Here is a 21,615-nt window from a genome sequence, read left to right as displayed (position 1 = left end):
TTGGGACAACAGTTATTACCAGGACACCAAATACAAATCTGGTCCCTTTCTGGTACTCCAAAGCGCCTCACTTTCTACCAGCTCTTCCTCCACCCTCCCACTAAAGCCAATCTCAAAGCAACCGCCGCAGCAACAACTATTGCGCAGGCGCCAGAGGTCCCTCGGTCACGTGGCAGGAACGGGAGGGGACAAAGCTGAGGCTTCTTAGCGTCGCTCGGCGTCCATGGCAGCGGTTTCAGTCGCCGGAAAGATGAGCACTTCCGCCTCCTAGTCTTCCTTCCGTCGAGGAACCGGCGGGGCTTAGGCCGCGCACCGCCAGCCAGGCTTAGATTGGGTGCCATGCGGCGGCTCTGGCCGCCGCCGCCCCTGTCGCTTTTGCTGGTGCTGCTTTCGGCGGCCGTGCTGTATGGAGGAGCGGCGCCTCCCACCGAGAAATTCCCTTCCGCCTTGCCGGGGACGCCGGGCGGCAGCGGCTCTTCTGCCGGCGAGGGAGGACCGCGGGGCGGCGGCGTGAGCGTGAACGGCAGCATGGCCGCCGCGCCCCCCCGCTCGGAGGTCAACCAGCCCATGACCCAGCGCGCCCTCTCGGTGCTGGTTCTGGCCAGCGCTGCCCTCATCGTTTACTTCGTCATCCGGACCGTTCGGTGAGCGGCCCCTCAGCCTTTCCTTCTCGCTCGGTCCCGGGAAGGGCTCGACGGCCCCCGCTTCCTTCCCCGCCTTTAGCCCTCTGACCGCGGCGTCTGCCTGGACCTGAACCGTAACTAAGGGCGAGTTTTTCGGGGCGAGAGGGAGAACGGAGTAGTTTGCTTCGGCTCGTCCCTTCTTCCACTTCCTTCTCTTGTTAGTCTTTTCACGGCTTAACGTACATTTCTTTGGCTCCGGTAAACTTTAGAAATCATTTTAGAATCGTTTTTTTTTTAAATCTCCTATCCTGTTTTTGCTGGGTCGGCTTACTGTGGACTATTTTTCCCCCCCAGTATATCTGAGTGTGGAGGATTAATTTTGTGGCTCACTTAACGTTTATTTGAAGGTCTAATTAGAATAGAATATAAATCTTTATTGGTCAAGTGTGGTTGGACACACAAGGAATTTGTCTTTGGTGCGTATGCTCTCAGTGTACAAAAGGAGAATAAAATACATTCATCAAGAATAAATTTGGGTTTGACATTCTTTCACCACCCCAGAACAGGCCACCCAAATTGATAGATAATGTGCAGAGTAACCAAAGTCACAGTTAGAATGCCTATTGATATAAAAGAGACAGGGTTTTTATACTTTATATGTCTTGTGATAAAATAACTGTGTGGTACAAATCCTCCTGAGTTACATGGACATGCATTGTGATAAATGCAGACAGAAAAATAGCGATACAAATATATACTTTTGGATGTAAAGGGTTTTGTATCTTGTCTGCTCCTTTAGGTTTGTTTCTCTCCCTGTCTCTCTCTTTTTGTAAGCACCTTTGCAATGCTTACAGAAGCACTGGTAGCACCTGAGACCTGAGATGTAGTTAAAATGATGAAATTCAGGGTGTGGTGGAATCCTGACAGATGAAGTCTGGAATGCTTATGTAATTTTGGAAAGAGGGTTTGAATTGAATAGTTTTAGGATCATAGCAAAATACCAGTAGTCCTTGACTTATAACCACAATTGAGCCTCAAATTTCAATTCATAAACAAGACAGTTAAATGAGTTTTGGGTCATTTTACAACCTTTCTTACCATAGTTAAATGAATCACTGAGTTGTTAAGTTTTTAACACGGTTAAGTGAATCTGACTAACATGTTGACTTTGCTTGTTAAAAGGTCACAAGGTGATCACATGACCCCAGGATACTGCAACCGTCATAAATGCATACCAGTTGACAAACATCCAGATTTTGATTATGTGACCATCGGGATACTGCAACAGTTGTGAATGAAAAATAGGCATAACTTATTTTTTCCAGTGCTTCAAATGATCAGTAACTTCAAATGATCAGTATATAAATGGTTGTAACTCGAGGACTATATGTATAGCAATAAAAGATAGCTTTTAGAGATTTAAAGGAAGAATTTTAAAATGCTGTACATTGGTTTAAGTCTGGTGAGCTACTGAAAGGCCTAGCTTCAAGTGTTTAGCAGCTGCAAAAAACAAGGCTTTTGAAAGCTTAAAAATCCCCAAAGGATAAAAGAGTGTTCACAGTCATGTGAATTTCATTTGGTATTCATTGGAAGCTAAAAGTATAGATAGATAAATGGAAAGAAGGATCATAATTAAACGCTTCTAGAGCAAGATTCCTTATTCCTTTTGCATAGATACAGAGTGGACTTCTAAAGAGATCTGTTAAGAGTTGATGCTAACTCAGATTTTGAAGACTTTGGGATTTCTTGATCTTTCAAAGTAGCTTTTTCATGGTATGTCCAAGATATTAGGTGGGAAAGTCAGCTTTCACTATACATACACCATAGATACTTTATTGAATCGTACACAAAATAAGCAGAATATATTTTGGTAAGATCTCTATTCTAAATACAGTTTAAACTAATTTTTGAAAAATTATCAGATGTGTTTTAGGGGAAATTTGTGACTATTTGTTTTAAATTGGTATGCTATATTTCAGTATTTTCTGTATAATGAGCTATGTAGTACCGTACAAGGGAAAAACCCTTAGTTCAAATGTTTCATGTAAGTGTGGCAAATATGCTCCTTCAGTATTTACCTACATGAAGCATAGATTTACCAGAAATATGATAGCACCTTTTGTGACCAGGTATAAGCTTTTAGAGGCTACAGTTCACTTCATCAGATACAACTCTTAAGTTTCATAAGTGCTTAAGATGCTATCCTAGTTTTGGTTCTTTCAAACGTCTAAACATTGCACATGAATTGCAGGGATTATTTTCCTACAGTTTGTTTTATTTATAAAGCCACATATGAATAACTATTTTCTGAAGTGTTGAATAATATCAGAAATATTTTTATTAAATTTATATGCCACTCATGTCACTATTCAGAGTGATTCCAAGTTCTTTTTAATACATGCATAGATACATACATACATACATACATACATACATACATACATCATATTTATATCGCCGCCCATCTTGTAAGAATGTGACTCTAGACAGTACACAATAATTAAAAATACAATAACTATATAAAAACTTCACCACTAAAAACTATTAAAAATGCAAGTAGGGAGGGTGATGTTGGCTGCAGTAAGAGAGCCATTGCAAGAACTCCCCAGTTCCCTGTATACTATAAAGCAGTCAAAGTTGAATCCATTATTATGCAAGCAAATAGAAGTTTGTGCATGGGATTTCATTTTCTTGTTCAACATAATTGTAACCCTTTCTCAGACTTACTGACACCATTGTAATTAAAGGCCAACAAGCCACTATAAACAACATCTTCTGAGAGTGATTTTGGACAAATAAAGTGCAATGAAACATTCAGTGAGTACAACTATTGCTTTAACCCGAAATTCATGCTGTAAAACTGCAATTGACTCACTGTTTATCTTGCAATGTTACCTTTCCTGCTGAAGGTGATTTCTTTTTATTCTACAATATTTATAACTTATTCAAATACACCTTATTTTCCTGAATAATATAATTTACAGAAGAGACACAAGTAATACTATAATACTTGAATGAAGAAGTGGGACACCTACCAGTTCTGAAAATCGTATCACAAATTTACTATGGTCATAATACAAGAAACATAAGAGATTAAATAAGACATTAAAGTTAGAGAAGTTGGCAATAAATATATACACACATCATCATCACATATATAATTATTGTAATCCGCCCAGAGTCACCCTGTGGTAAGATGGGCAGATAATAAATTTTACAAATAGTGAAAACTGGTGACTTTGTTCCATGTAAAATTTCCATTTTACATATTGTTATTACTAATGGGAGTTTTTAAAAAGCATTATTTTGATATGGCAGCAAGTGGCTTTTTAATGAGAAAACAATTTGAATTAGCTCATTGGTTATCATGATCACTAAAGTAATTGATATAAAGTAATAGCATAGCCTCCACATAACAGATACAGTTACAGCTAAATGTGAACTATTGGTTTCTATAGAATACTAAATTAGACTAGAAAAACAATTTGTAGATGCAAAGAATAAGGTTTTTAGAGCTGCTGAGAGAAAGAAACCAAGAAGACCTTAAGTAATACTGGTATATCTTTATATATTTCATTGATAAGAAATAAAGAACTGGTATTTTAGAAAACAGGATTATTGCTACTGTTCGTTTAATTTCTTCAACACAAAATTCAGAGGTGCAGTGAATAAATCAGTACACAGATAAAGTTCAGAATTCAGTATTCCACAGAAGTTATTTCTTATTTTTATATATCCCTAAGCTTCATGGCATGACTCTTTAATTTGGCATTCTGATAACTATAGAGAGCAGTTAATATAAATAGGCCAAATAAATATGTAAAATAAGCAAAGGTAGTTAAAAATGAAACTTTAAGTGAATATAACTGGTGATAAGAGAGGACCATTAAAACTCAGTGTGTAGGGTGCTTGATACTTCTCAAACTTATCTGTATATTTTTAATCTCTCTACAATTTCTTTATGCTCTATATTGTAGAATATATTTAAAGTTTAATTAGTTTAATATTTTTGTATTTGCATGGGACAAATACTAACATTCGGGAAGGGTGGAAATTATTTCATTGTTGATTAACCTAGAATACAAACTTGTATATTGACTCAGATATTTCATTTTTATTTTGTACACTGAAAATTCAAATCTAATTCTGCTCATATTAGTCTTCCTCAACCCTGATTTACACATTATAACTTTTGTATTAGACTTAGACGAAGAAACAGGAAGACACGGAAATATGGTGTTCTGGACACAAACATAGAAAACACAGAGCTGACACCTTTAGAGCAAGATGATGATGATGATGATAACACATTGTTTGATGCCAATCATCCTCGAAGGTTAGTATCTTTATTTCACGAAGTAAAATAATAGGACAGAAGGTATTATAAAGACACATTTGAAAATCAAGCAGAATGTGTTTATAGATATTTTATACAAGCGAATGTTACTATGTAATAGTAATTCTTTGATTAGAGATTATGGTTATTGGAGCAGCGTTGTGCAGTTTCTGAAAGTTTTGTAATTGTAACTGTACATTGTAACTGAAGCAAACAATTATATGTAACCATATGAGTGAGAATAAGAAATGCATAGCTTTTTAATTAGATAGCAATATTCACTCAAAGTTGGTTTGAGTGGATAAAGTTGCTCGGTTTCGGTCGGATCTAGACTCCACCCTTGCAGACCCAGCCGAGGCACGAGTGGACGACTTGGTAGACCAGCGCTGGGTTGAGTTTCAGGACGTTACCCCCGGGGACGTGGACAAGGCCATGAGGGCTGTGAGTGCCTCCACCTGTGTACTGGACCCGTGTCCCTCCTGGCTGGTAGCTAACAGCAGGGAGGTGACACGGAGCTGGATCCAAGCGGTTATTACCGCCTCGCTTCGGGAGGGGCACTTCCCCGCCGCACTTAAAACGGCGGTGGTGAGACCCCGCCTGAAGAAACCATCTCTGGATCCAGCTGTACTTAACAACTATCGTCCAGTCTCCAACCTCCCCTTTATTGGGAAGGTTGTTGAGAAGGTGGTGGCCTACCAGCTTCAGCGGTCCTTGGAGGAAGCCGATTACCTGGACCCCTTCCAGTCCGGCTTCAGACCTGGTTACAGCACAGAAACCGCTTTGGTCGCATTGACCGATGATCTCTGGAGAGCCAGGGATGGAGGTCATCCCTCCATCTTGGTTCTTCTTGACCTCTCAGCGGCTTTCGATACCATCGACCATGGTATCCTTCTGTGACGACTGCGGGAGGTGGGGGTGGGAGGCACTGTTTTGCAGTGGTTCTCCTCCTACCTCTCGGACAGGTCGCAGTCGGTGTTGGTCGGGGGACAGAGATCGACCATGAGGCCCCTAACATATGGGGTGCCGCAGGGGTCGGTCCTGTCCCCCGTACTGTTTAACATCTACATGAAACCGCTGGGCGAGATCATTCGGAGGCACAGGATAAGATACCATCAATATGCGGACGATACACAGCTGTATCTGTCCGCCCCGTGCCAACTCAATGAAGCGGTGGACGTGATGAACCAGGGTCTTGAGGCCGTTAGAGACTGGATGCGGGCTAACAAGCTTGTACTCAACCCAGAAAAGACCGAGTGGCTGTTGTGTTTCCCTCCCAACAATTTGGCTAGCATTCCATCACTCAGGCTGGGGGGTCAAATTTTACACCCCTCAGACAGGGTTCGCAACTTGGGAGTCCTCCTGGATCCACAGCTGACCTTTGATCACCACCTGTCGGCTGTGACCAGGGGGGCATTCGCCCAGGTTCGCCTGGTGCGCCAGTTGCGACCCTACCTGAATCGGGAGGCTCTCACAACAGTCACTCGCGCCCTCGTGACCTCCAGGCTGGAATACTGCAACGTGCTCTACATGGGGCTGCCCTTGAAGAGCATCCGGCGACTTCAGCTAGTCCAGAATGCGGCTGCGCGAGTGATTGTGGGTGCACCTCGGTTCACCCACATAACACCTATCCTCCGCGAGCTGCACTGGCTACCTGTTGATCTCCGTGTGCGCTTCAAGGTGCTTCTTACCACCTATAAAGCCCTCCATGGTAGTGGATCTGGGTACTTGGGAGACCGCCTCCTGCCGATTACCTCCTCGAGACCGATTAGATCTCATAGATTAGGCCTCCTCCGAGTGCCATCTGCCAGCCAGTGCCGGCTGGCCACTACGCGGAGGAGAGCCTTTTCAGTGGTAGCTCCGACCCTCTGGAACGAGCTCCCCGTGGGGATCCGTACCCTCACCACCCTTCAGACCTTCCGCGCAGCCCTCAAGAACTGGCTATCCTGCCAGGCCTGGGGGTAGAGATTGATCTGCCCCCACCCGAATGTTGGATGAATGTTGTTTACTTTTTAATTATATGTAATGTTATATGTTATTGTCTGTATCCCCCTTCCTATGAGTTGTTAGCCGCCCTGAGTCCCCTCAGGGAAAAGGGCGGCCTATAAATAAACCCATTCAATTCAATTCAATTCATTCACTCTTACAAAATAAACTACAAACTTATCATTGTAGTTAGTAATACATGTTAATATTTTAGGCCTTTGATTATTTTTAATGTTTGTATGTGCTGAGGAGGATGGCTATTATGGACGTGGTGTTTTCTTAAAGCTGTGTTCCAGAAATGATAATGATGTTTAATTAAATAAGCCTTCTGTCTTATGTTCTATTCTTGGTAGCAATCTATTTTGAAAATATTAAGAGCAGAGGTCTCCGAGGTAGAATAGGCTGTCTGTTTATTGTAGCTTTGGTTTTCACTTTCAACAATCTGGTTTTGAAATATAGATAATGTTTCCCATGGTATTCTGCCTTTTTTATTCATGTTTTAGTACCTTTCTTGCGTCTTGTACATAAAAATCAATACTATAAGCTTAAATATTAATGCTTTTTATAAAAGGCAAGTCATTTTCTCAGTAGAACAAAAATCTGCATTCTTTAAAAACCAATATGTGCTTTGCAGGCATACTGGTTTTAGTCTGAACTGACATGGAATATCTTAAAGCAGAATAGGAGTTGCAAGGGATATTCGATGGATGCTACTCAAACAGACTAGTATTTTAAACTTAATGAGAAAAATTACGGAGGATTCCATGAATCCAGGTTACATGATAACCAGGTTCGCCTGGTACGTCAGTTGCACCCCTTCCTGGATCGGGATGCTCTGTGCACAGTCACTCATGCCCTCATCCTTTCTCGCCTGGACTACTGTAACGCTCTCTACATGGGGCTGCCCTAGAAGAGCACCCGGAGGCTTCAAATGGTCCAGAATGCGGCTGCGCGGGTTATCATGGGGGCACCTAGTGCTCCCATGTTACACCCCTTTTAGGCGGCCTGCACTGGTTACCGGTTGTCTTCCGGGTGCAATTCAAGGTACTAATTATGACCTTTAAAGCGCTCCATGGCTTAGGCCCAGGGTACCTGCGAGACCACCTACTGCCACCAGTAGGCCTCCCATCGTCCAGTGCGATCCCACAGAGTTGGCCTCCTCAGGGTGCCGTCAGCCAGACATTGTCGGCTAGTGACCCCCAGGGGAAAAGCCTTCTCTGTGGGAGCGCCTTCCCTCTGGAATGAGCTGCCCCCGGAGCTTCGTATAATCCCCGACCTACGATCCTTCCGACGAGCCCTAAAAAGTTGGCTTTTCCAGAAAACCAGCCTGGCCTGAACAAAACAAAATAAATTATTAGTCATTGTTAATTTTAATTCGATTTTTTTTAAAATGTTATTGTCAATTCTTATTGGGTTTGTTTGGGATATTCTATTTAATTTTTTTTAACTTTTGTATTATGTGTTTCTTTTAATGTTGTATGCCGCCCTGAGTCCTTGGGAGAAGGGCGGCATATAAATCTAATAAATCTAACCTAACCTAACCTAATGGAAATCCTAGGGAAAAAAACAGGATGCTTGGGAAACTCTGAAAACGAGATAATAAAGGTTCAAACAAAAACAATACCACAAAAAAGAAAAACAAGATTCCAGATCAAACCAGCATGATTGCACAGAGATTTCCAGTAAACTGAGGATTAGAAAGGAAAGTATAAAATGAATTAAGGCATGCAACAAATGCCAAAAATACCTCTCCAAAATGTTTCAATATGTAAAGAACAAAAAAAGTCAAAGAAATGATCAGACCACTAATGGGAGATGATGGCAAGAAAGTGATAAGTAGCAGAAAGAAAGCAACACTTCTTTGTTCTTTGCATCTGTCTTTATATAAAAAGAAAAAGTAGCTCAACCTATCAAAATCATCACTATGGAAAACAGAATAGGAATACAGATCAAACTAGGCATGGAATTGGTAAGAGAACACCAATCTGCTTTGGACGAGTTCAAATCATGATTTATGAAACAATAAGCAGGACTGGATTCAAACGAATCTCTGGCTACGATATACTATGAGCTAGTATAACACATTGGATAATATAAGATCCTGCTTTTGTGAATATTGAATTTAAAAAGATGTAACTTAATTTGGATGAGCAGTTTTTTCTTATTTTTTTTCTTTTTCTTTATAGATAAGTATGTGCCTTGTGGAGAAATATTTCAATTGTGGAGCAACAAAATAAGCCTGTTTGGAAGGAACATGAAGCCAATATCAGAGTTGAGGATATGAAATGTATTATGACATCTTTGTTTGTTGCAATAAATACTAACATTTTACTGTACCTTTTGTATATACAGAAAAATTGTAAGGTCAAAGCCTATGGAAATAGCGCACTAAATTTCTAATCTATTTTCAACAGGGTATTTTCTGCTTATATTAATTTGTGATTATTATTTTTTTTTGAAATTCTTTTGTGGGCCAATTTTTTTAATGTAAATTGTGTAATTTATTTGTTTGAATTCCTTGCAGCTAGCCAAATCTAACCATGTGTCAGAGGGATGTATGTTCTTAGTAAATTAGATGTATACTGAAGCTCTGTGTGAATGATGTAAATAAATGTTTATGGTATTCCTAACAGTCATTCCTTGTTCTTTGAATCTGTTAGTGCTAAATGTTGTGATTTGGATGGAAGAAAAATTGTTGCAATAATCGAACAGATCTTCTATTAGCTGTTTGAAACCACTTTTTCAGCAAATATAAACATTTGTTTACAGTATGTCTAATTTCAAATTCCATAAGGTAGTTGTAAAAGGACGTTGATATTCTTTTAATGTAAGATGTGCAGAATTGCTAAGGCTTTCTATGTGCAAGTTTTCATGGAAGCTGTTGAAGAAATTCCACCATTACAATAACTGGAAATACATCAAATAATTTTATATAATATACCAATACAATATAACTGAATTTCTCGTATACTAATGGCTCACCTTGTTATATGAAAATGTATGGGAATCTATTCAAAATGAAACAGACTATTCAAAGTTTTTTTGTTTTTTTTAACACACAGACACACATTCAGCTATTCCTTGTTTAGGGGCTACGTCATTTAGTGACCCTATGCAAATGCAATGGTAATTTAAAAGAAAATCATTTTTCAACTAATGTGCAATTTTTAACCAATTTTCTGTGTGTGATAGTGCACGCCAGAATGACAATAAAACTGGCTTTGCCAAGCAAATGTTATCCAAATGATACAACAGCAACCTTGAACTTCGTGCATTTCTCAGTCACATGGATCCCTTAGTGATCATTTCGCTTCTGATCTAAGGAACAGATTACCACTAACAGTGTATATATAATATGCATACTATTTAATTCTTAAAAGTGTGGAATAACATATACTTCGTTTCCCATTTTTATTAACAATAAAATTCAACAGTCGATTTCTTGATACTTAGGAGAATTAGGAAAATAATATTACTGTACGCTACTTTTGATTTAGAATGAACATATATATATCAACTTATTTTGCCCATTATTCATAATCCACTGAAACTCCTATATTTTAAATGTGGTCATTTAGAAGAATATTTGTCCAAATAATGAATCATTTCAGTTCTGTAATGTTAAAACATTTCTTAAGTTGAAACTTTATTGGAATATCCACATTTGCTATATATCCAAATAAATTATGAAAATTGCCTACAGTGAAATTGTTACTCTTGACTGCAGTAATTCATATAAATCTGATGGATTGCAAGACTTTTTTTAAAAAATACGTTCATTATGTTTTTGGCTTTCTTCAACTGCAGCAGAATACAGTTCCAAACTTTAGTAGTCATAATACATAATACTAAATATAGTATTATGTTGTAATTCATCACATTATTGATGAAACCTGGAATAATTTATATTTCAGAAAATGATCCAGATACAAAAGTCTAAGTTAAAATTTAATTTATTTAAAACATGTACAAATTTATGTATATGAATAATACATATCAACAAAGGTGTGTAGTACTTTAGAAATAAATGCAAGTGAAATCTCAATTCACTTAAAGAAAATTAATGTTATTCCCAACTATGTTAAATTAGAGAATACATCTAAGCAATGTCATTACACAAGTGTAACATCATTACACAAATGACAGAAATTATATTTGTGTAAAATATGCAAATGATGTAAAATGAGTTATTTACAAGAATTTTATATCAAAGCAAACTTCTTACATTTGAAATGTTTAGGTGATCTCTTAAATTGTGTAAACATTCCATAAAAGCCAACTTTTAATCTCTTTTCACATGGAGTAAAATTGTTGGCTGGCATATATCAACAAGTCAAGGGAATGCAGCCTCAATCATCTTTTCTACCTTGAAGTTTGCGATAAGGGCCTTTGATGTTCAGTATTAAGCAGTCTTGGAGAAATTTCAGAAGCTCTTAACAACTACAGGTGTAAAAACATGATTTAAAGCAGAAAAACAGGGAAAGTATTAGGTAAGTATTCAGACTGTCTATTTCCTGATTCACTGGAGTATAAAAGAGAGGAAAGGTAAGAGACAGGCTTGCAAAATTCTAATAACTTACCTTGATAGTCTTACATTACCATACTGGTCATTCCAAAAGATTCTGGAATCTAGTCCAGTAAGGTATTATTCAGTTCTGCCTGTCTTGGCAGTTTATTTCCTTTCCTTTGTAATATTTTAAAATATTTTTAATTGAATCCTTGTGTTCAAATTACTCATGCATTTCCTTCCCTTACTCTCCATTTTTTGTCTGGTCTATTTTTTTTTTCAGTTGTAATTTTTGATTCTTGTAAACCATTTAAGAATTTTATCACTGCATTTCTGTAATGCCTACTAAATCATTTCCAGCTTTCTATAATAAGAGATCTAGTTCTTTCCATTTGTTTCCCATCATCCATGCATGTCTATACAAGTGATGAAAACATACAATTTGATATATTACTTTTGGTTACTCATATGTTCATTATTGGACATCTCCATATTCTATGTCATTTCCTGTCATATTTGTAGTACTGGAAGTAAGTGACTTTTCTGAAGGCTCTGTTTAAAGCCCTCTGCATTAGGTTTGCAAGGTGTCTTCCAAACATACTATCCCCACTTCATGCAGGCCATTTCTTTCCAGGAATTTCTTATCACAAATATGTCCCATAAACAGAGAGTCCAAATTCTTTCCATTGGTACCATCTGTGTATCCATTTGTTTGCTTCCAGTATTTATCTCAGTTCATGAGCTCAGGGAGTAAAGAAAATGCCACTTCTACTCCCAGCCTTCCCCCTTTTGCTCAATGCTTCATTGTCACTTGTAATGTTTTTAACCCAATATCTGTCTGTGTCATTCATGTCCACATGGATCTGTAAAAAGGAATGTTTGTCAATGATCTTAAAAGGTCTTAGGGGCTTTTCTGTCACATAAATGTGAATCCTTGGAAGGTAGCATATTTCTCTTAACCAGACTATTATGTCCACAGATTGCTGTTTTGGTCCTTGTCAATATCCTGTCCCTCATCACAACTGCCTGTAGCTTGCAGCCTCTAAGGCGAATCATCCTGTACTTACACAGCCTGTAGAATCTATTCTTCAGTCCTTGAGGCTGATGGCAGCTGTTATCTTTCTAAAAAACATCTTTGGAACATCTTATGTTTTAAAGTATTAGCTATTCCCACCAGCTGTCAACCCTGAAGCTGTCATGTGTGTAACCATGTGTTATTGTAGTCAATTCTTACTCTTTCATAAACTTTCTTTAATATTCTGTAAGGGGATTAAAGGTGTTTCAGGCTTGCCACATTCTGGTAGCAGGAAGAAGGATAGTAGAGATAAGGGGGTTTGTTATGACTAGGTGATATTCTTTCCCGGGGGAACAGAGGATGTGCCTGCAGATGGTTGAAGATGGAGTTTGGAGTCACTGGACAGATGGACTGTGAGCTTATTGGAGAATGTGACTCGGGGGGGGGGGTTCAAACTTTTGCTTTTTACTGTGTGTAATTCTGGGGTTTGGCTAGAGCCGGAATTACACTGAGACATAGCCAATTTGATATGTTCCTAATAAAAAGACTATTGGAATATGAATGCCTTGTACTATTCTTTATGGAGACATATTACTTGGAAGCTTGACACCAGCTTGGAAATTTGATGAGGTCCCCTTCTATCCCCTTGTCTACAATAGATTATTTATGCAGAAGTGGAAGAATACTGGGCCCAATTCCGAACTTTGTGGTACCCCACTGCATGCTTCCCTCCATGTAGATGTAGTTCCAGTAAGGATTACCCCTGAGTGTGATTGGTCAACCAATTGCAAATCCATCTAGTGTTGGTATGTCTATCCCATATTGTTTTATTTTACAAAGAAGTAGATTTTGTGAAGTAGGAAGGCCAATGCATAATCATAAGAAGATGCACAGTTTCATTCTAAACTGTTTGTTTATAAATTGTTTTGAACCTTCTTTTATATTATTTATTCTGAATGTGCATGAAATGGAAATGCATGTTGTTTTAGACTTGCCACAAAACATTTCATTGCAGAAGTTTTGTGAACTATTTGGACTGATCGTGGTTTAGTATATTCTTATGGAAATGAAACAGTATTGGGCATGTTTACTATGGGAAACAGTGTGATTCCAAACAAGCATCTTGGGTTGCAAAGATCTGGATGGCCACTAACATCAAATTTAGAAAACTAACTCTTTACTGTCACCTACTACTTAAGAGTCAGGTGGCACACAAATGAAATAAATAAAATATAAAATAAAATCTAGAGGTTATCCAGGTTTTTGCAGCTCAACTCTTGTAGCTTTAGATCTAGTCTTCCTTGAACATAAAAGTATAGCCATTTGCCTTGGGGATGTATAGATATTCTAATTGAAAGGAATAAAATAGAATTAGACAGGCTCTTTGTCTTTGATCTCTGGCACAAGACTTAACCCTTTCAAACAATTATCTACACAGAACCCTAGTCTGAAGTGTATCCAGAGGGAGTGATTTAAAAAAAATATCAAAATACCAACCATCACTATGCAATTGTCAAGCCAGCTTCTCCAAGAATTGTCACAATGACTTTTTTAAGGAAAAAAGGACATCTCTGCTATATGTATTTATTTATTCCAAAGAATAAATTGTCTTTTGCAATGATAAATTGATATGCTAGGAAACAGGCCTGCCTGGTCTTTCTTTTCTTTTCTTTTCTTTTCTTTTCTTTTCAGTAACGTACTTTTAATGTTCTCTCTTACATTTCTAATATAGGATAAAAGCATAGGTGTATATAATCTGCATGAACAGTTTATCACAAATTGAACAATTGTCAGTTTCAGAATCTTCTACTCAAGTTTTTAGGTTCATAACCTGTCAGTGGACATAGCTGCTAGACACTAGTCCTTCTTGAATCTCATCCAGCTCTAGGTTGTTGTTGTTAGCCTACCTTTTTTATACATACAATTTAAGGTGGCAAACATCTAATTCTCCCGCCTCCCATTTTCATCACAGCAACAACTTAGGGGCTGAGTTGGGCTGAGAGAGAGGTCACCTAGTCAGCCATTATTTCTAAGGAAGGCCCAGAACTCACAATCTCATGCTTTCTAAGCCAGCATCTTCAACACTAAACCAAACAGTATCTTAGGTTATGGAATCATAACATCAATGGATTTTCAAAGGAGCACTTTACTTTAAAGTGTACTGAGATGATTACTGCTTTCAATAGCCAAATGACCAGAACTTAACTCTAAATATAGGAAGCTTCTAGTAAGGACAAACTATGTACCTGATCTTAAGAAAAATATAGTTTATAGTGTAAGATAATATAAAATAGAAAGAAATTCAAATTGTATTGCTGGGATAACAAGAATAATCAAATATTGTAAGATAAATGGGCAACTAGTTCACTTGAGAACAAATTATATTTATCTCTGGCTTTCTTTTAAGAAATTTAAGTGGATGAATACAATCTCCTACCTACATTTTATCTTCATAACTACCTGTGTAAAATGAGAAATAGTAAGTGGCCTAAAGATAATAAGTTTGAATAAAGAAGCTAAATTTGGTCTCCTAGATGTGCATCGAAATGAAAACCTGATATAATAAAGGGATAGGGAACTTAATTAGCAAAGAAGATAATGTATAAAGATAGACTTGTCCTCCAGATGTCTTATGCCTTAGGCACCTAAAGTATAGATTATATTTTCTGATTTCAGTAATTAAGAGCTATGCACTAGTTGCTAATGATTTCCTCTTTGATACCCATATCCTGGTAGTCTATCTTCCCCATTAGTGTGCAATTTATGCTGCCCTCAATGTACATTAAATGAGAAGCTCCCTTTCACAGAAAATAATGCTGTTTTCAGACAAAGACTGCACAAATCATTCAGTGAAGTGCTTTATCAATTTACAAAGTGCCTTCGGATCTGCTCCTCAAGAAGCAATCATTCTGATCTAGCTCTTACCAGTGGAATATTGCTATCTATCCAGCAAAGACATAGAAATGGAAGCACACTCATAGGTTCTGCGTGCACACATGCACACGTGCACGCACACACACACACACACACACACACACACAAAGAATTGTTTAGGAAGCCTCCAAAAGAGCAGCCATGAAAAGGAAAATCTGAGTCTCAGTTTGGTAATCCATATCTTAAACAAAAACAGCCGAATCTGACACAATTACTGAAGTCTACCTTTCTTCATATCATTGTATCTTTCCTATGGTTAGTTGCACAATCAGCCAGCTGCTTAGCCTGTAAGATTTCCCTACTGCTGACTCTGCCTGGTTTGGCTTTACACTTTGAGTTATTTCTAGCAAAACTTTGATTTCCTTGCCCGGGTAGACCTTTGCAATTCTTCCAATTCTGTGTCTGTGATACCTTATTTCATAATATAAATTGATGTTGGTCTCTCTTCTGTTGTTTCTGATTCTGGATGTTGTTCTTTCCATAACTGGTTCTTTCAAGAATTCTTTCAGCTATTATCTTCTTGTTCAACATGATCTGTAATAACAGATTATCATTTTTTTTGTTTCCAATCTTTGTATATTTACAATGGGTAAATACCTTTTCTTCCAGCAGTCTAGACAGCCTAGCTCATTTATCACCAGATATCCAGGAATTCCAATACCTGTTTTGACTGGCTGAAGGAATCCTAATTCACATATCTTATTACTTTTAGAAGCACAGTAAGCCGATACATTTTGTGGGCACACTCTTCCGGAATGATCCAGAAGTATCCAGTACTCAACAAGTCACTCCTTGAAGTTTTTCCTCTTTTTTCAGAATTCTAAGTGAGCTTGAAAAAAGATATGCCTGTTTTAAGGAATTGATTCTGGAAAATTTATGTAGCTCTGAAAGTAGTGCCATCATTTACTTTAGCTCATGCTGAAGCCAGAAAAAGAGGGACTGGTTTGACAAATACCAGGGAGCTATTTGTATTAGTGTGAGACCCAAATGATTTTCCCGAAGAAATATAAAATGTGCATTGCCTTGTGCTGACAGAAAAGCTTGAAAAATAGTTCTGCTTATAACTTGATCCCAAACACAATAAACTTGAAGTGTGTATGGGGGGGAGGGGGGAAGAGACAGGCTATTGCTTTAAAGGGAACTTGATTCCACTCAAATGCATTTTGAACTGAAATGTTTCTTAGACTTTTTATTATGTCACCTTAAATTATAGCAATTCAAGCAAATACAGCCCATCTGTATATTGGTTGTGGCCAGTGCTATGAGGATTTGCTTTGATTTATTAAGGATTACTATAGTGCAGCAAAAATAACACATGACAAAGGCTACTGGTATGGAAAAAAATGCACACAATTGTGTTTGCACATACAATAAATGAACATTGCAGAAGCTACAATGACATTACTGTACTTCTGGCAATTTTAATGGAAGTCTCTTCTCAGCGCAAAGAAAACAAAGCTTTGACAATTCATACTCTACTATCTGATCTCAACGCTTCCCACCCTCATGCTCTTTTTCAGGGAAAGCAGCTGAACAATGGAAAAATGCAGCTGGGCTGCAAATAAAGTTTAACAAAGATTTTTTTTTTGAAGCTGTAGGGTAGAGAGGTAGATGAGGAACTACTTAGCACAGTAAAATAAGCTAATTTTAAAAGAAAAGTAATGTATAATTCCTGGTGGTTCTCCTATTATTATTTTTTTACATATTTTTCTTTGTATATCCTCTTACAATTAGCAGAAGTTCAGATTAAGACACTGCAGAGACAGATGTAACATTGGATACACATTTATGAAACTGTGCAAGAGTAGAAAGCATAATCACCAATATGCAGCTGTGATCAAGTCTTTTGCCAACAAATTAAAATACATATGAAAGCTCAGACCATTTTCTTAATTGCACACTTCTGCAATGGTGCTTTAAAATGAATAATTACATCTGGAAACAACTGAAGTTGATTCTCATTTTTATTGAGCCTTGATCTCTGAAATAGTGGCAGAGTATGAGACTTTAATTTCATACCAAATCAATCTCATTGTGTGAGTTATCTTTTGAAGAAATGAAGACGTCTCCTTCCAAAGACAGAGTTTTAGTACATTAAACATGGCAAAGTGTACAATCATATGTGATCTCATACTTCTAGAAGCAACAGGATTTCTTTTTAACTTGCCAGAATTCTCAGGAGATTGACATCCTCAATATATTAATGAATTTAATCATAAGGAGAAATGATAACATAAAAGTGAACAATGTAGTGAAAAGGTACCAATGCAAAAATAATCCAGATATTGGCAGGTGGGGTGAGGAATGGAGGTATGAATTTAATACAAGTTTTCCATAATGCCAAAGTTCCATATAAAAGAAAAGGTTCCCCTCGCACAAATGTACTAGTTGTTCCTGACTCTAAGGGCAGTGCTCATCTCCATTTCAAAGCCAAAGAGCCAGCGCTGTCCCAAGATGTCTCTGTGGTCATGTGATCGGCATGACTAAATACTGAAGGCACAAAGAACGCTGTTATCTTCCCACCAAAGGTGGTTCCTATTTTTCTACTTGTATTTTTACATGCTTTAGAACTGCTAGGTTGGCAGAAGCTGAAACAAGTAACAAGAGCTCAATGGGACAAGTTACATGGCACTAGGGATCCGAACTGCAGAACTGCCGACCTTTCTGTTCGACATGCTCAGTATCTTAGCCACTGAGCCATCACGTTCCTCAAATTCCATATAGAAAGGAATAAAGAAAAAGAGGGGGGGTCAGATTATTCCCTGGAAGGAGCTTGATGTCAATATGATGCTCTAAACTGTTTTCTAGTTTCAAAAAACATTTCTTCTGAAATAATTTTATCATTTTTATCATTCTCAAAGTGTTTTAAAGTTGCATTAGAATTTATTTTAGGTGTGCCTTTGTACTGCATTATCATATGATGGGACAGATGCTCTTGTTTTTCTTTTTCTAGCCATCTCTGTTTCTATTTCCTGATATGGTAAAACCTCATAAAAACAACTCCCTTATGATAACATTTTTTTGAGGGTAGGAAGGGTTAATTTGATTTTGAGATGGCAAAGAGGCTGCTGACTGCTGAAAACATGGTTTTTCCAACAGTAGGCACAACACTCCCCAGCACTCTTAGCTACCTTGTGATGAAGAGAAGAATATAAATCCTATATCCTGCCCATAAGAAATTCACTAAATGTAGTCCCTTTGGGAAAAAAATGGTTTCATTTCCATCAAGCTGAATAAGAATGTGTTGAGGGAAGATGGAGAAAAATGTCCGCACAAGGCTTCTGAAATAGAGGAGGAAAAAGATATCAACACCTGGCTGACTTTTTTCTGGGATTAGAAGTTTAATAGTGCTTCCCTTCATAGTAGTGAAATGGAAATAGCTAGGAACTTGAAAGCTATGGGAAATTGAAACAACATCCAGAAAACCAAACACATACACACTGTTATCGAGGAAACAGAATGGATGCACTACGAAATCACTATGAATCAAGTTCCACTGAAGGGAGACTCGATTGCATTTACTTTGAAGATAACAAATTGCTTAAAATACATCTAGAAATGTTAAGGTGAGATAAAAGCTTTTAACTGAAATAAGGAAAATTATTTTTTCCTTAAACAGTATAAAGCTGTTTAATAAAGCCTACTTTTACAAGTGGAAAATGCGAGCAAATATCATCAAGTGTTCTGCTGTGATCTTTGTATGTAAATGTGTTGTGGGGTCCTTTAAAACATTCCTGTTCATGTAAACTGAACTTCTGATCAGGCAAAATTGCAATCAATTACCTCCTTTTCATATTTGTTTTTTTTCCCCTTAGGCCATTGTGCAAGTCAAATGTGTGAAATTGGTTTTCTTAGGTTTTCTAATGTTAATAATAGCAGTTGTTGAATGAAGATCTGTGCTTACTTACCAACTAAAGTTAATAGAAAGAACAAAATCCCAGATTTCTACTAATGCTAAACAAAAGAATGACTGTATCCAATTTCAATGTAGCAGAGTTCTTATTTTTACAAGATTAAATTCATTCTGACTCATTTTGTAATCAGTTTGCAATTTTTACCATTATTAGTCCAAAAATGTATATGCATTTTATGCAGTTTTTATAATATAAACATTTTAGTATGCTTTTTTCTGAAATGTGTTTTGTTCCCTAATATATGCATTTTGCAAATGATATTTTTCTGCATATAATGAGTTTTTCTTAGCACTTTCCCTTAATCTATGCAGCTCTATATGCATTTCCCTGATAAATTCCTTTTGAGCAGATGCCACCCTATCCTGCAAAATAAAAAAAAATTAACGGCCAGCTACATTGCAATATTTTGGAAAGTGCAGATTTCAGCTTATTATCTATTTGGAAAATTTGAGTAAAAGAAAAGTAAATAAAGTTTGTACTACAGCGTTTACTATATGATCACACAGAATTTTTGCTTGGGTTTAACTAATATGGACCACGTGTCTTTATATGTATAGAGAAAATGTTCTTAAATTCCTTCCATGTTGTTCAAAAATATTAAGGAATTAAAATGACATGAAGAAAGAACTATAAGAGAATTCATAACTATAAGAGAAAGATGGTATTTTATTTGGGAATTATTTATGTAATATAATTCTGTATGCAGACCTATCTAAAGTTTGTATTTCTCTTGCATAAAGTCTTTGAAATTTTATAATTGATTTTTTAAATTTATTATTTCAGTTATGACAGTATGTAACCTATTCAATATAGATTCTCCAGAAGCCTAGTCTCAAAAAAATAAAGACACATAGAGAAAAACCACATTTACAAAAGAAACAATAAAAGCTGAAAAAGAAACAAAAAGATCAGATCACCTCCTTGAAAACAATCAATACCCAGATAAGCAGGAGCAACAGCAGATAACAATCAAACAGTGAACAACAACCTAATTAAGGAACTAGGAAGCAGAAAACAACACCGCCACCAAACAGTGACAAGGCAAGCTATTGTATATAAACAAAGAGCAAACCCCACTCATTTGGGAAGATGGTACCTAGCTGGGTAGTGAAACATCTGCATGAAAAGAGCCAAGCTCAAAAGCACTAAGGACTCCATAGTTCAAACCTGAGCTACATATATTCTCTTCCATTGGCACTATCCCAGTAATTAATGGGGAAATAACCATTTGCCCAATGTATATTATATTCTAAAGTTACTCAAGGTTCATAAGAAAAATGAATGACACATTACACTTTTAATGAATCCAGGTAAAATATGCAGGTGAATTTGTCCAAATAGAATCCAGTTCAGAAAGTAAAATAAACAAAGTTAAAGTAAAAGCTATCTTATGTGAAGAGCAGCTGAAATCAGGACCATGGATAGCACTACATAATTTTGTGGCTCAAAAAAAATTCTCTCCAACTAAAACAAAATGTAAATGTTGCCTCAAAAGCCTGTTAAACCCAAAGGATAATCTCCTCTAGACAGCCACAATGTTGTAGAGTGAGCAAATGTACTAACACTATCCTCTTGTAGAAAGTTGCTAAATTATTAGCAATAGCAATAGCAATAGCAGTAGACTTATATACCGCTTCATAGGCCTTTCAGGCCTCTCTAAGCGGTTTACAGAGAGTCAGCATATTGCCCCCAACAATCTGGGTCCTCATTTTACCCACCTCGGAAGGATGGAAGGCTGAGTCAACCCTGAGCCAGTGAGATTTGAACCGCTGACCTGCTGATCTAGCAGTAGCCTGCAGTGCTGCATTTAACCACTGCGCCACCTTGGCTCTTAACATTAAAAATGCCAAATTAGATTTTGTAACTGCAGATGCCCGAAGTTCAGAAACTTCAACTTAAACTAATTGAACAATTTAAGATGAATGGCTGGATGGCTGGATGGATGATAGATACATTGATATTCTGGCATGGTCTGGCAGGCCTCACACAAGAGAAATGATAAAATGTGCACAATCTACAATTACAATTTGAATAGATAAATCAGGAAAAAAACACACACTATATAAGATCCAGTTTGATGCAGTGGTTAAGACACCAGCTTGAAACCAAGAGACTATGAGTACAGGTTCTGCCCTAGGCATGAAATCATCTGGACGATCTTTGGTTAGTCTCCCTCCCCCCTCCCTCCCCCCATCCCCCTCTCTCTGCCATAACAAGAAAGGGCAAGTCACTTCTGAAAATCTTGCCAAGAAAACTAGTCTAGAACATTCCAGAAGTCAACACTAGCTTGGACATTTATATCT

The 21,615-nt window shown here is 37.5% G+C and overlaps 1 protein-coding gene across 1 annotated transcript; it reads left to right on the top strand.

Annotated features, from left to right (window-relative positions):
- Positions 1-205: 205 nt before the first annotated feature.
- Positions 206-9,578, top strand: FAM174A (family with sequence similarity 174 member A). The gene is made up of 3 exons (XM_032214380.1): positions 206-644; positions 4,825-4,959; positions 9,129-9,578. Exons 1-3 carry the CDS (start codon positions 340-342, stop codon positions 9,130-9,132), a joined length of 444 nt encoding a protein of 147 aa, XP_032070271.1. The 5' UTR covers positions 206-339; the 3' UTR covers positions 9,133-9,578.
- The last annotated feature ends 12,037 nt before the right edge of the window (positions 9,579-21,615 follow it).

The sequence above is a fragment of the Thamnophis elegans genome, chromosome 3, assembly GCF_009769535.1.
Source record: "Thamnophis elegans isolate rThaEle1 chromosome 3, rThaEle1.pri, whole genome shotgun sequence".
In the NCBI taxonomy this organism is placed as follows: Eukaryota; Metazoa; Chordata; class Lepidosauria; order Squamata; family Colubridae; genus Thamnophis; species Thamnophis elegans.
The sequence above is the reverse complement of the archived record's forward strand: the minus strand, read 5'-3'. Positions and strand labels throughout refer to the sequence as shown.